The sequence below is a fragment of the Oncorhynchus gorbuscha genome, linkage group LG04 (assembly GCF_021184085.1).
Source record: "Oncorhynchus gorbuscha isolate QuinsamMale2020 ecotype Even-year linkage group LG04, OgorEven_v1.0, whole genome shotgun sequence".
In the NCBI taxonomy this organism is placed as follows: domain Eukaryota; kingdom Metazoa; phylum Chordata; class Actinopteri; order Salmoniformes; family Salmonidae; genus Oncorhynchus; species Oncorhynchus gorbuscha.
The window spans coordinates 27,523,975-27,538,135 of record NC_060176.1 but is presented as its reverse complement, the minus strand read 5'-3'; the positions used below and the strand labels follow the sequence as shown (position 1 = coordinate 27,538,135).

Genomic DNA, 14,161 nt, shown 5'->3' with positions numbered 1-14,161 from the left:
TGGCATGAGCCCAGTCAAGCAAACATTTTTCTTTTCCGCTACTTGGGATTTCATTTTTCTGATCTCACCCTAAAACCAGCACTATGACGTTTTAAGGGGAGACAGAACCATTTTAAAGAAGTTAGCGTGGAATGAATTTGAGGTTGACATTTAAGGAGGGCCCAACAACATTTGGTGCTGTAAATACGCTTCACCGATATTTAGAGACATTTGCCTATGGGCTACAAACAACCCAAAATTATTCTGAGTGACATTTTCCTCAGGCAACACAGCACTGGACTGTGTATAAAATAGTGCATAACCCATTATGGGTATTTGTGGGAAGGCAGTTATTTACTTTATTAACCAGAGCACAAAATTAAACCGGACAGAATGTTTGACTTGTAGTACTGTCTTCCCCCACCCCTCTGTATATTGGTTATGTACACTATTAGGTCAAATGTGGTGGTAAGGACGAGGGTTAACGTTTGTGTTTTTTCATATAGCTGACTACAATATGTCTGTTTTCAGCTTTTATAAAGGCTACAGTGTCTTAATTAAATAACATTTCTAAACCTGGAATGACAGCATCTTGTACATTTTCCGACATGTGTTGACTTGAGGATGTGGCTACCATGGTTTCACATTAGAAGAGTTGCTAGTTATTACTCCCCCCAAAGCAATCAAAAACATGATTGAAAGGTGTCAAAACAAATGATATCTCGTGAGGAAGTCATTTGATAATCATTCTTGGCAATGGAACGAATCAAATGCAGGATTAATCGGATTTAAAGTGGAACGCAGGTGGCTGCACAAATTGTCTGTGGACCAGGAGCCATTGCTCCAATAAAACATTGTTCAATGGTTTGTTTATGATTGTCATGTGTTGTTGATATGTTGGTTTGCTATGTATAAAGCAGTAGGGTATAAGTATATACTGTGTATACCAAAGGCTGAATTGCAGGTAAAATCAAGTTGTGCTTGCACCATAGAAGTAATTAAAAGTCATGTTGTTCTTCAAAATAATCCATGTGGTAGCAATGTGCAATAGCAAATGGTTACGAAGGTTAGAGCTACCTCTGCTTGTGGCTGAGTTCCAGGATTCTCTGGACATCCTTCTTGGTCACGGAGTCATCATTTTTCAGTGTCTAGAAATGAGGAAGGAGAGCATTTCAGTCTCACAAGAGAAATTGGTTTATTATATGACCACTCACAGTCTCACTCCAACACTCCAAAGTGAAGGAGCTGATTCAAAGCCCTCATACAGTAGGAACGGAAAGAAAACAACAGTGCTCCTTTCGAGTGTAAATGCACATGTTGCTCCAAGCTGTCATACAGTCTATACTCAGGCAAAAAAAAGATGCGAATAATGATGATTATTTTTCGTCCATATTGTGTAACCCCTCATAGATTGATGTGTATGCTTTTACGAGGGTAGTCAAAAATACTTAGTGATACAACAAGTTGTAGTTTATTTATAAGCTTGTAGGAACTCATATAGGTTATATTCAGGTTGGAGTGTAATTATGAATCTGACACTTTTTGGGGAAGAAAACTCCGTGTCACGCCTTGGTCATTGTATTTTGTGTTTTTGTTATATGTTTGGGTAGGCCAGGGTGTGACATGGGTTTATATGTTGTTTTTCGTATTGGGGTTTGTAGTATTTGGTTAGTATCTGATTAGGGGTGTTGTATAGGCTTGGCTGCCTGAGGAGAGTCAGGTGATTCTCGTTGTCTCTGATTGGGAACCGTATTTAAGGAGCCTGAGTTTCACTTTGTATTTTGTGGGTGATTGTTCCTGTCTTTGTGTAGTGTTCACCAGATAGGCTGTAATAAGTTTCACGTTCCGTTTTGTTGTATTTGTATCAGTTATTTCATGTACTGCGATTACTTCATTAAAGTCATGAGTAACCAACACGCTGCATTTCGGTCCGACTCTCTTCCTTCAACAGACGAACGTCGTTACACTCTGGCAGAGAAACTTTTGAATACAATTATAGAAAATTCAAGTGGTACAGTATCTTGTTAATAATACATTTGATTCTCATTTCCATAAACACAATAATTGGAGTTCAATAATTGCAGCTCTGCGAGATTACAGAACAGTTTTAAAAATGTGCTTCAGTATAATAATAAGCAGACACATTTCAGAAAAAACAAACATATTTCTGTATCACAAAAACTTTAATCTGGGTGCATCCCATCTGGATTCGATTTGGTGAGGTGCTGACACTACCATAACAAACCAGGGTACCTCCATAAGCAGTTGAGGTGCAAAGGAATGGCCCCCATTAAACCCTATACTTGCACACCACAGAGCAACTGCCAAGAATCAAAGCTCTATCAGACAAAGTTTAATTATGAAGGGTTGACCCAGCACCCAAGGGATGTCTAATTAAAATAATAAACACCTAGGTCAGTAAATCCCCACCAGAAAGGTTACTCAGTTACACATACATAATGGATTATTATAAAAAGTTACGGTTGATTGTTTCCCCCCCCCTTTTTAATAAGAGATCCATCCCCCCTCGCTTCTCCCTTCATCTCCCACCACCTGCTTTGCCCGGTACATTTGTACAAGGCACTGGGGACACTGCCATCCAAGTCTGCACATAATGTACAGTAGCTAACTGAAATCAAAGCCTGCCCCGAGGACAGTGGTAGCTTAGACAGACACACAGTGCCAGCCAGACCCGACCAAGGGACAATGAATGCCACCAAAAACTGTCAGAAGGACAACACCATGAACCCATGCTGGCCAGGGTGTAACGGGTACACTAGGAGTCGGGAAACAAGTACAGGGAGGGAATTTAATCATTAAAAGAAACATAGAACAAAACAAGAAACACAAGTAGTGTACAGACATATAACACAGGAACAGAATCAATAATGCCTGGGGAAAGAACCAAAGGGAGTGACAGATATAGGAGAGGTAATCAGGAAAGTGATGGAGTCCAGGTGAGTCTCATGAGGCGCAGGTGCGCATAACGATGGTGGCAGATGTGCATAATAATGAGTAAACTGGCAACAACGAGTGCCACAGAGGGGGAGTGGGAAGTAGACGTGACAGTACCCCCTCCCTGACATGCGGCTCCTCCCGCAGGACGCCGACCAGAGGGACGGTCCCGACTACCAGGAGCGGGCCAGACGCTTCTGCTGAGGTGCAGGAACCTGTAGTCTCAGCTGAGGTGCGGGAACCTGTAGAGTCAGCTGAGGCGCGGGAACCTGTAGAGCCAGCTGAAGCGTGGGAACCTGTAAAGCCAGCTGAGGCATGGGAGCCTGACGAGCCAGCTGAGGCATGGGAGCCTGACGAGCCAGCTGAGGCATGGAAGCCTGATGAGCCAACCAAGGCTTGAGAACCTGTTGAGCCAGCTGAGGCATGGAAGCCTGATGAGCTAGCTGAGGCATCCTCGGTAGCTTCGGCAATGGAAGCCTGACGAGCCAACCGAGGTTTGAGAACCCATCGAGCCAGCTGAGGCATGGTAGCCTGATGAGCCAACCGAGGCTTGAGAACCTATCGAGCCAGCTGAGGCATAGAAGCCTGACGAGCCAACCGAGGCTTGAGAACCTATCGAGCCAGCTGAGGCATGGAAGCCTGACGAGACAGCTGAGGCTTGAGAACCTGTCAAGCCAGCTGAGACATGGAAGCCTGACAAGACAGCCGAGGCATCCCCTTTTGCTTCCCTTGGACCCGACGTCACTAGTAAAAACACACAAAAAAATCCCTGTTGTTTCCCTTTGCTGATGCGTACCGGGTACGCAAAGGGAGAACCAAAGGGAGTGACAGATATAGGGGAGGTAATCAGGAAGGTGATGGAGTCCAGGTGAGTCTCATGAGGCACAGGTGCGCGTCACAATGGTGGCAGGTGTGCGTAATAATGAGTAAACTGGCAACAACAAGTGCCAGATAGGGGGAACGGGAGTAGACGTGACACCAGGTTACATGTCATACAAGTTCACAGGGTGTAATTGGGAAGTCATTGATTAAAACTGAAATGAAATTGACCCCCTGACTCTGACTGTTCCAGCCCTCCAAATCAGTCAGAGGGGCTACAGCCATCCAAGCCCACTAAAAAGAACACAGTGGCCCAGACAAACCCAAGGGACCACTGCCACCAAATTTGGCAAAAGAGATTCCATTCAAGACTGACTATGTGACAACGGTACCCTGGCTAACATCTGAGAGACATATGTGTCTGCTGGTTCTCTGTGGGACACAGGATGTTGAAAGTAGAATTTGGACTGAAAATACTCATACAACCTAACGTCTTTTTCAATCTATTTGTTCAATTCAATTCATTCCCTACTTGTTTGATGAGAACTGAAATGGAATCGACTGCAGCCCCGATCAGTGGCGATATACAGATGTATCCGAGAAAAATGTATTGCCTTGCTGCAGTATACAATTTACATTTACATTTACATTTAAGTCATTTAGCAGACGCTCTTATCCAGAGCGACTTACAAATTGGTGCATTCACCTTATGACATCCAGTGGAACAGCCACTTTACAATAGTGCATCTAAATATTTTAAGGGGGGAGGGGGTGAGAAGGATTACTTTATCCTATCCTAAGTATTCCTTAAAGAGGTGGGGTTTCAGGTGTCTCCGGAAGGTGGTGATTGACTCCGCTGTCCTGGCGTCGTGAGGGAGTTTGTTCCACCATTGGGGAGCCAGAGCAGCGAACAGTTTTGACTGGGCTGAGCGGGAACTGTACTTCCTCAGTGGTAGGGAGACGAGCAGGCCAGAGGTGGATGAACGCAGTGCCCTTATTTGGGTGTAGGGCCTGATCAGAGCCTGGAGGTACTGAGGTGCCGTTCCCCTCACAGCTCCGTAGGCAAGCACCATGGTCTTGTAGCGGATGCGAGCTTCAACTGGAAGCCAGTGGAGAGAGCGGAGGAGCGGGGTGACGTGAGAGAACTTGGGAAGGTTGAACACTAGACGGGCTGCGGCGTTCTGGATGAGTTGTAGGGGTTTAATGGCACAGGCAGGGAGCCCAGCCAACAGCGAGTTGCAGTAATCCAGACGGGAGATGACAAGTGCCTGGATTAGGACCTGCGCCGCTTCCTGTGTGAGGCAGGGTCGTACTCTGCAGATGTTGTAGAGCATGAACCTACAGGAACGGGCCACCGTCTTGATGTTAGTTGAGAACGACAGGGTGTTGTCCAGGATCACACCAAGGTTCTTAGCGCTCTGGGAGGAGGACACAATGGAGTTGTCAACCGTGATGGCGAGATCATGGAACGGGCAGTCCTTCCCCGGGAGGAAGAGCAGCTCCGTCTTGCCGAAGTTCAGCTTGAGGTGGTGATCCGTCATCCACACTGATATGTCTGCCAGACATGCAGAGATGCGATTCGCCACCTGGTCATCAGAAGGGGGAAAGGAGAAGATTAATTGTGTGTCGTCTGCATAGCAATGATAGGAGAGACCATGTGAGGTTATGACAGAGCCAAGTGACTTGGTGTATAGCGAGAATAGGAGAGGGCCTAGAACAGAGCCCTGGGGGACACCAGTGGTGAGAGCGCGTGGTGAGGAGACAGATTCTCGCCACGCCACCTGGTAGGAGCGACCTGTCAGGTAGGACGCAATCCAAGCGTGGGCCGCGCCAGAGATGCCCAACTCGGAGAGGGTGGAGAGGAGGATCTGATGGTTCACAGTATCGAAGGCAGCCGATAGGTCTAGAAGGATGAGAGCAGAGGAGAGAGAGTTAGCTTTAGCGGTGCGGAGCGCCTCCGTGATACAGAGAAGAGCAGTCTCAGTTGAATGACTAGTCTTGAAACCTGACTGATTTGGATCAAGCAGGTCATTCTGAGAGAGATAGCGGGAGAGCTGACCAAGGACGGCACGTTCAAGAGTTTTGGAGAGAAAAGAAAGAAGGGATACTGGTCTGTAGTTGTTAACATCGGAGGGATCGAGTGTAGGTTTTTTCAGAAGGGGTGCAACTCTCGCTCTCTTGAAGACGGAAGGGACATAGCCAGCGGTCAGGGATAAGTTGATGAGCGAGGTGAGGTAAGGGAGAAGGTCTCCGGAAATGGTCTGGAGAAGAGAGGAGGGGATAGGGTCGAGCGGGCAGGTTGTTGGGCGGCCGGCCGTCACAAGACGCGAGATTTCATCTGGAGAGAGAGGGGAGAAAGAGGTCAGAGCACAGGGTAGGGCAGTGTGAGCAGAACCAGCAGTGTCGTTTGACTTAGCAAACGAGGATCGGATGTCGTCGACCTTCTTTTCAAAATGGTTGACGAAGTCATCTGCAGAGAGGGAGGAGGAGGGGGAGGGGGAGGAGGATTCAGGAGGGAGGAGAAGGTGGCAAAGAGCTTCCTAGGGTTAGAGGCAGATGCTTGAAATTTAGAGTGGTAGAAAGTGGTTTTAGCAGCAGAGACAGAGGAGGAAAATGTAGAGAGGAGGGAGCGAAAGGATGCCAGGTCCGCAGGGAGGCGAGTTTTCCTCCATTTCCGCTCGGCTGCCCGGAGCCCTGTTCTGTGAGCTCGCAATGAGTCGTCAAGCCATGGAGCGGGAGGGGAGGACCGAGCCGGCCTGGAAGATAGGGGACATAGAGAGTCAAAGGATGCAGAAAGGGAGGAGAGGAGCGTTGAGGAGGCAGAATCAGGAGATAGGTTGGAGAAGGTTTGAGCAGAGGGAAGAGATGATAGGATGGAAGAGGAGAGAGTAGCGGGGAGAGAGAGCGAAGGTTGGGACGGCGCGATACCATCCGAGTAGGGGCAGTGTGGGAAGTGTTGGATGAGAGCGAGAGGGAAAAGGATACAAGGTAGTGGTCGGAGACTTGGAGGGGAGTTGCAATGAGGTTAGTGGAAGAACAGCATCTAGTAAAGATGAGGTCGAGCGTATTGCCTGCCTTGTGAGTAGGGGGGAAGGTGAGAGGGTGAGGTCAAAAGAGGAGAGGAGTGGAAAGAAGGAGGCAGAGAGGAATGAGTCAAAGGTAGACGTGGGGAGGTTAAAGTCGCCCAGAACTGTGAGAGGTGAGCCGTCCTCAGGAAAGGAGCTTATCAATGCATCAAGCTCATTGATGAACTCTCCGAGGGGACCTGGAGGGCGATAAATGATAAGGATGTTAAGCTTGAAAGGGCTGGTAACTGTGACAGCATGAAATTCAAAGGAGGCGATAGACAGATGGGTAAGGGGAGAAAGAGAGAATGACCACTTGGGAGAGATAAGGATCCCGATGCCACCACCCCGCTGACCAGAAGCTCTCGGGGTGTGCGAGAACACGTGGGCGGACGAAGAGAGAGCAGTAGGAGTAGCAGTGTTATCTGTGGTGATCCATGTTTCTGTCAGTGCCAAGAAGTCGAGGGACTGGAGGGAGGCATAGGCTGAAATGAACTCTGCCTTGTTGGCCGCAGATCGGCAGTTCCAGAGGCTACCGGAGACCTGGAACTCCACGTGGGTCGTGCGCGCTGGGACCACCAGATTAGGGTGGCAGCGGCCACGCGGTGTGGAGCGTTTGTATGGTATGTGCAGAGAGGAGAGAACAGGGATAGACAGACACATAGTTGACAGGCTACAGAAGAGGCTACGCTAATGCAAGGAGATTGGAATGACAAGTGGACTACACGTCTCGAATGTTCAGAAAGTTAAGCTTACGTAGCAAGAATCTTATTGACTAAAATGATTAAAATGATACAATACTGCTGAAGTAGGCTAGCTGGCAGTGGCTGCGTTGTTGACTTTGTAGGCTAGCTGGCAGTGGCTGCGTTGTTGACACTACACTAATCAAGTCGTTCCGTTGAGTGTAATAGTTTATACAGTGCTGCTATTCGGGGGCTAGCTGGCTAGCTAGCAGTGTTGATTACGTTACGTTGCGTTAAAAGAACGACAATAGCTGGCTAGCTAACCTAGAAAATCGCTCTAGACTACACAATTATCTTTGATACACAGACGGCTATGTAGCTAGCTATGTAGCTAGCTACGATCAAACAAATCAAACCGTTGTGCTGTAAAGAAATGAAATGAAAAATGTGATACTACCTGTGGAGCGAAGCGGAATGCGACCGGGTTGTTGAGTGCGGAAGTTCTATTCAGTAGACGTTGGCTAGCTGTTGGCTAGCTAGCAGAGTCTCCTACGTTAAGGACGACAAATAGCTGGCTAGCTAACCTCGGTAAATTAAGATAATCACTCTAAGACTACACGCTCTAAACTACACAATTATCTTGGATACGTAGACAGCAAAGACAACTATGTAGCTAGCTAACACTACACTAATCAAGTCGTTCAGTTGAGTGTAATAGTTTCTACAGTGCTGCTATTCGGTAGACGGTGGACGTTTGCTAGCTGGCTAGCTGCTGGGCAGATAGCAGTGTAGACTATGTTAGGACGACGAAATACGAAGTTGCAATAGAAGTGCTGACTGTTTCACTTTGTTGTCCTCTTTCTTTTCCTTTTTCTTCTGTCCTTCTTTTGTCCTTATTTAGTCTTCCTTTCTTCTGTTAACTAGATATTTTTTGTTGTTATTCTTTGTAAGCTAGCTAGCTTCTTACAGGAGAGTCCCTAGCAACTGCTTAGCAACAAGTAAACAATTCTGCTAGCAATTCAACTAGCTAAGATAACTGTACAATTTTATGAAAAATAGTTAATTTTTCAAAAGCCCGTCTTTTTTGGTTTGTTCCTGGTTTTGTCTTCTATTGAGTCTTGCAGTTTTCTCTTGATTTTTTCGATGTACTTCACTCTAAAAAAACATTTAAATCTCAATATATACAGGAGCTCATTTTTCAGCAGCTGCTCAATTTAGAACTCCGGAACACAGTATTTAACAATTTAACAACACAATTTAACAACCAAATTACACTGGAATCTCAAGATCTAGGATTAGCTATGTTTACGTGGTCTTCCATCCAAGCTGTGCATTTACCAATTCTCGTGAATGTATTTAACAGCATCCACTATGGGAGTGATGATCTTTATCATACATTTCCATCTTCTACCTCTCATCACCTGTCATTCCCCAATTCTGTCATTCCTATTCTGCACTGTGCTCACAGGAAAGAGTAATGCTGTACCGTACATGTACATACAACATACTGTATACACAGCATTGGCAGATCTGTATGTCAAAAACCGATGACATCGAGCTGTGGTAGATGTCAAGGGTAGAAGCTTAGATACCCTTTAAAGTAGACCTGGGTCATTCAAATCATTTCCGTGTTTGCTTGAGTCTGCCTGGAGTTCCAGGTGGACTGGGTTAGCACCGTTTGAACTATTCCATTGGCTCCATTGAGCCAGGCCATGTCAGTCAAGCACATCTAAAGTATTTGAAAGATGTCAAATACAGCACTGAAGCAAAAGAATAATGTAATATAAACATCCTCCATCAGCACCACACAAAAGACACTTGATCATATCATTAAAAATCCTCTGCAAACTAGAACCTGAAAGGGTTCTTCGGCTGTCCCCATGGGGTAACCTGATGAGTAACATTTTTGGGGTTCCAGGTAGAAGCCTTTTAGTTCCATGTAGTACCCTTAAAGAGGGTTCTACATGGAATCAAAAAGAGTTATACCTGGAACCAAAAAGGGTTCTCTTATGGGGACAGCTGAAGAACCCTTTTGGAACCCTTTTCTTTCCCCGAAGAGTGTAGAGCCATATTTCTCAACACTTCCACCTTGGTGTAATTTTCCAGTTTTTACAACTGCACCTCAACTACAGGACTTCCACTTCCAATTCGTATTCATATCAGGTGGAGGGATGGTCCAAAAACGCAGAACATATTGCTTATTTGCTTTTAATAAACGAGGCCCCAGGTATGCAGTGGCTCATTATACCCCAGGACACCGGATGAGAAAAAGTGGATCACAGGCTGAGCTGAATTTCTAAACCATTTTTTAAGTTCTTAAACACAGCCTTTCGAAATAACCCCATGGTTCCAAAGGCACTCAAAGCCATCCACCTTTCTTTAACATCCCACTATAATCTGTCAGAAAAGAAACAGTGGGGCTCTAACCTGAAGGTTGCCTTTTATGCTGTCCAGTTCCTTTGTAGTCTTGGAGAGTTGACGCAGGATGCCAGTCCGCTCTGTGAAGACCTCCTTCAGCTTCTGCTCCAGCCCCTCATAGCCTTGTCTGTCAAGGGAGAGAGAGAGAGAGAAGAGAGAGAGATTTCACTACTTTATGTCCACCGCCTGAGGGAATCAGTCTTTATTGGCACCCTTGGGAGTATGAGACGGCGTTAAAGCGGACTAAAAGTGTTGTGTCATTAGAGCAAAAGGGTAAAGAAGTACAAACACACTAATATCTACTCAATGCTCAGGCCTTGGTTTCGAGATAAATAAAAAAAGCACTTCAATCACCTTATCAATTTGGGAAAGTGTTTTACTCCAATGTGTCATTTGACCAGAGGTCGGCCTCTGCATTTCTATTAAGTACAAATAATCCAACTGTCAAAAAGACTGAAATATCCACAGCACCCATTTGTCAACTGCCTGTTCTATTTCTTTATAAATCAAACTATTGAAATGTAAATGAGCACATTTTTTTATGGTGACCTTGCCGAAAGGCAAACATTACTTTTTGTGCAAATGTGCATCAAAATTTGGTCATTACATTCTTGTCTGAGAGTTCTGAATGAATTCATTCCATATGATACAAACCGGGAACATTCCAGAACATTAGCTAAGATTCCCATTAAGTTATAGTTAGGGTTTTATCTAACATTAGGATAATAGCATCCCTAAAACACTCACAAAATGTTTTGGAAAACTTTTTTTTTTCAAGAAAAATATATCTATATATCTATGTAACAACCACCATAGAACATTATGGGGAAGTTCTGGGAACTTTCACATAACACATTTTAGTTTGCTGGGTATACCCTTTGTGTACTATTTTAGGGGTATGCGTCTCTTACCTTACTAGCTTACCTATTGATATAACAGACATGTGGCTCTTGAACGACAAGCATACACATCAGCCAAGTGAAGTAGAGTTAGGGGACCCCGTGGTTGGAGGAGTAGGGAATAGAGAGTGAAAGCTCAGGAGTGGCAAATAAAGAGGCGAAGAAGAAACTGACAGCTCTGGCCCTTTGGGGCTACAGTTAGCCATGTGATTCTCTCTCTCTCTCTCTCTCTCTCTCTCTCTCTCTCTCTCTCTCTCTCTCTCTCTCTCTCTCTCTCTCTCTCTCTCTCTCATCTGTGGTTATAGATAAAGACATTGCAGCTTGCCTACGTCTTCCCTAGTGCCAACTGCCCATATCAGATTGGAAATCTATGTTTATTGAGCGCAACACCCTCATTTACAAACAAAAAATAAACGAATCAATCTTTTGGAAACTTCCTCAAGATCAAGCTGGTCGGCCAGTGGTTGTTGACGCAACCGGTCGTCAATTTTATATCAACATGCTGTGCATCACTGATTGCTTTCAACCCCCCCGCCAGAATGTAATCTTTATTTGCAAATGTTGTGTTACAAAAACATTAAACATCTCACTTTAACCACTCCCCTAATTTGACCCTAATTTAAGGTGGCAAATAGACAATAAAAGCGCGATCTCTACAAGTCACAAGAACATCAAGGGCCCTCTACAATCAAAACCAGAAACCAGGAAGTGTAGGGGAAAAACGACATCCTTCCAACACTGCCGAAATGCCTGTAAGACAAACACCCACATGGCATTGCTTTGTCTTATGCTAGAAGCTCCAGAGGAAAGAGTAGAGCTACAAGTGCAAGAAAATGTTACTTAACGTCTGGAGAAAAACAACAACCCGCCATGCAGCTTAATGAGCTTTACTGTAAACCCCTCTGAGAGTGGATTTTGGGGACCAGGTGTGGAAAAATAAATATACTGTGTCATTTCCTTGTGCTTTTGAAATGCAACACTGCTGCCCACCATATTCGTCTGAATCCGGGAGGGCTCCCCACCCGTTCGACCTGGGGCCTTGTTCCAAAAGTCTCATGCACCTCATGTCACAAATTCCATCATCGGATCAAGCACAATAACACATAAATCAGTAATAGAAAAGCAGCACCTAAGAAATAAATAAATAACATGCTGTAATGCATCCTGCGCATGAGTTGCCACCGTATGGCATCTGTGAAATCTATTGCAGGCCTACGCAACAGAGAGATGGGGAAATCACTCCCTGTCTGCCAGCTTATTCATTACCCAATGGAATTGGTCCATCCGTGGGAGGGAAATGAATAAGACTCGTAGTTTGAGGCCCACTGAAACAGATCTCGCTATATCACATGAAGAGTCACAGATAACGGAAAAAAAAGCTTTGCGCATGGTCCGACATAAACTGTTAACTACTGCCAAAAATGGCGGCAGATTCATAATTATGTCATGACCTTTCTCCGACACCAGCGTCCGGGGAACCTCGCGGTTTCACAGATCTGTTGGACGAGAGAAAAGTGTGCTAATGAGAATCGGGGTTGTCTGACAAACAGTCTTATGATCAGATACGAGGCCGCTATCCTCAGAATTCTGCCGCCAGTGATCACATTATTCAATATTTATTAGTTGGGCCTCTGCAATTTCCACATTCTATTATATCCATCTTGATCTAGCATCTTAAGTCAAGACAGTAAAACACGACCGGCTCGAAATAATGAAAAGTGCCACACGCAAAAAAAAATGAAGAAAGATTTAGCTTTCTCCTATATGAGGAGCATCATCATTTATTGGTGGATCCTGCGTTAACTTCTTGCGGACAAACATTTCTCTAGCCTTGAAATCACAGCAAGTTTCTGAGTTATATGAGGTTGACCCTGCCAAGTGCTGAGCCGTGGGCCTGGAGAGGGAAAAGTGCTGAGGTCTACAATCAACAGCAAAACAACAGCTCAATAAGGGGAAGGAAGCAAGGCCCTTCCACTTTCCCTCTCTGCCTAGAGAGCAGCTGCAGAAGCAGCTTGGTCTTCAGTTCAGTTGACAGCACTGGCCTGTAAACGCTCTATCGTAGCACCGGTTACCAGCTATTGACCCGGGCCTTTTTTAATAACGGCTAATAGCTTATGAGATCATTCAGCCTCTCTGGGCAACGCCGCGGCAGTCAACGTATGGAGATGATGTGAAGGAGGTGATGGAGCAAAGCCTTCTGTGAGCGTACATAAAAACAGTATGTAGGCCTGTCTCACTTATGCACACTGGTGTGTGTAAAATCAAGAACGTGCACGCTTGTTGCTGGCACAGTTTTCAGTTCAATTCATACATGTGGCTGTGCACTACTAGAGGGATTAAAGGAGGAACCAAAAAAGGAGGAACCAAAAATAAGCGTAGCTTATTTGATGGGGATACTTCCATCCAGCTACCGTGCAATGCTTAATAAATCATTAACGAAGGCATCTCTAAATATTTATATCTGTTGTAGATTGTTGACAAAAAAATGACAATTAAGTACATCCCTTTTAATCCAACTTTGTAACACAATACAATTTGAATAAATACTTTTTCAATACACTGTACTGTAGCTGCCAATGTTTCATAAAAAATCAATGACCTAATGACAATTCATAAATCTTTGTTTTAAAATAAACAAGGTATACATTGATATTAATGGATGTACTTGAAAGGATCCTACTCACACCAGACACACCAGTTGTAAGGATGTATGATAATACAAGGAATATGAATAATAAGGAATTCCCATTGTGGCCCATGTGAGGACAATCTGTAGATAGTATATAAACACAAAATGAGTGTACAAAACCTTAGGAACATATTTCTAATATTGAGTTGCACCCCCTTTTGAGATCAGAACAACCTCAATTCGTCAGGGCATGGACTCGACAAGGTGTCAAAAGCGTTCCTCAGGGATGCGGGCCCATGTCGACTCCAATGCTTCCGACAATTGTGTCAAGTTGGCTGGATGTCCTTTGGGTGGTAGAATATTCTTGATACACATGGGAAACTGTTGAGCGTGAAAAAGCCAGCAGCATTGCAGTTCTTGACACAAACCAGTTCGCCTGGCACCTGCTACCATACCCTGTTCAATGGCACTTAAATCTTTTGTCTTGCCTATTCCCCCTCTGAATGGCACACATACACAATCCAAGTCTCAATTGTCTGAAGCATTACAAATCCTTCTTTAAACTGTCTCCTCCCCTTCATCTACACTGATTGAAGTGGATTTTACAAGTGGCATCAATAAGGGGATCATAGCTTTCACCTGGTCAATCTATGTCATGGAAAGAGCAGGTATTCCTGATCTTTTGTAAACTCAGTCCTACTGATCATAGACTAC

General features: G+C 44.9%; 1 protein-coding gene across 1 annotated transcript in view; it reads right to left on the bottom strand.

The window, feature by feature from the left end:
- LOC124033930 (leucine zipper protein 2-like) overlaps window positions 1–14,161 on the bottom strand; it is a 204,343-nt gene that overhangs the window by 70,019 nt on the left and 120,163 nt on the right. Inside the window, exons 3-4 of the mRNA XM_046346413.1 lie at window positions 9,929–10,046; window positions 1,057–1,127 (exon numbers count right to left, since the gene is read on the bottom strand). Of these exons, the coding sequence (XP_046202369.1) occupies window positions 1,057–1,127; window positions 9,929–10,046 (189 nt within the window). The remainder of the gene's footprint in view (window positions 1–1,056; window positions 1,128–9,928; window positions 10,047–14,161) is intronic.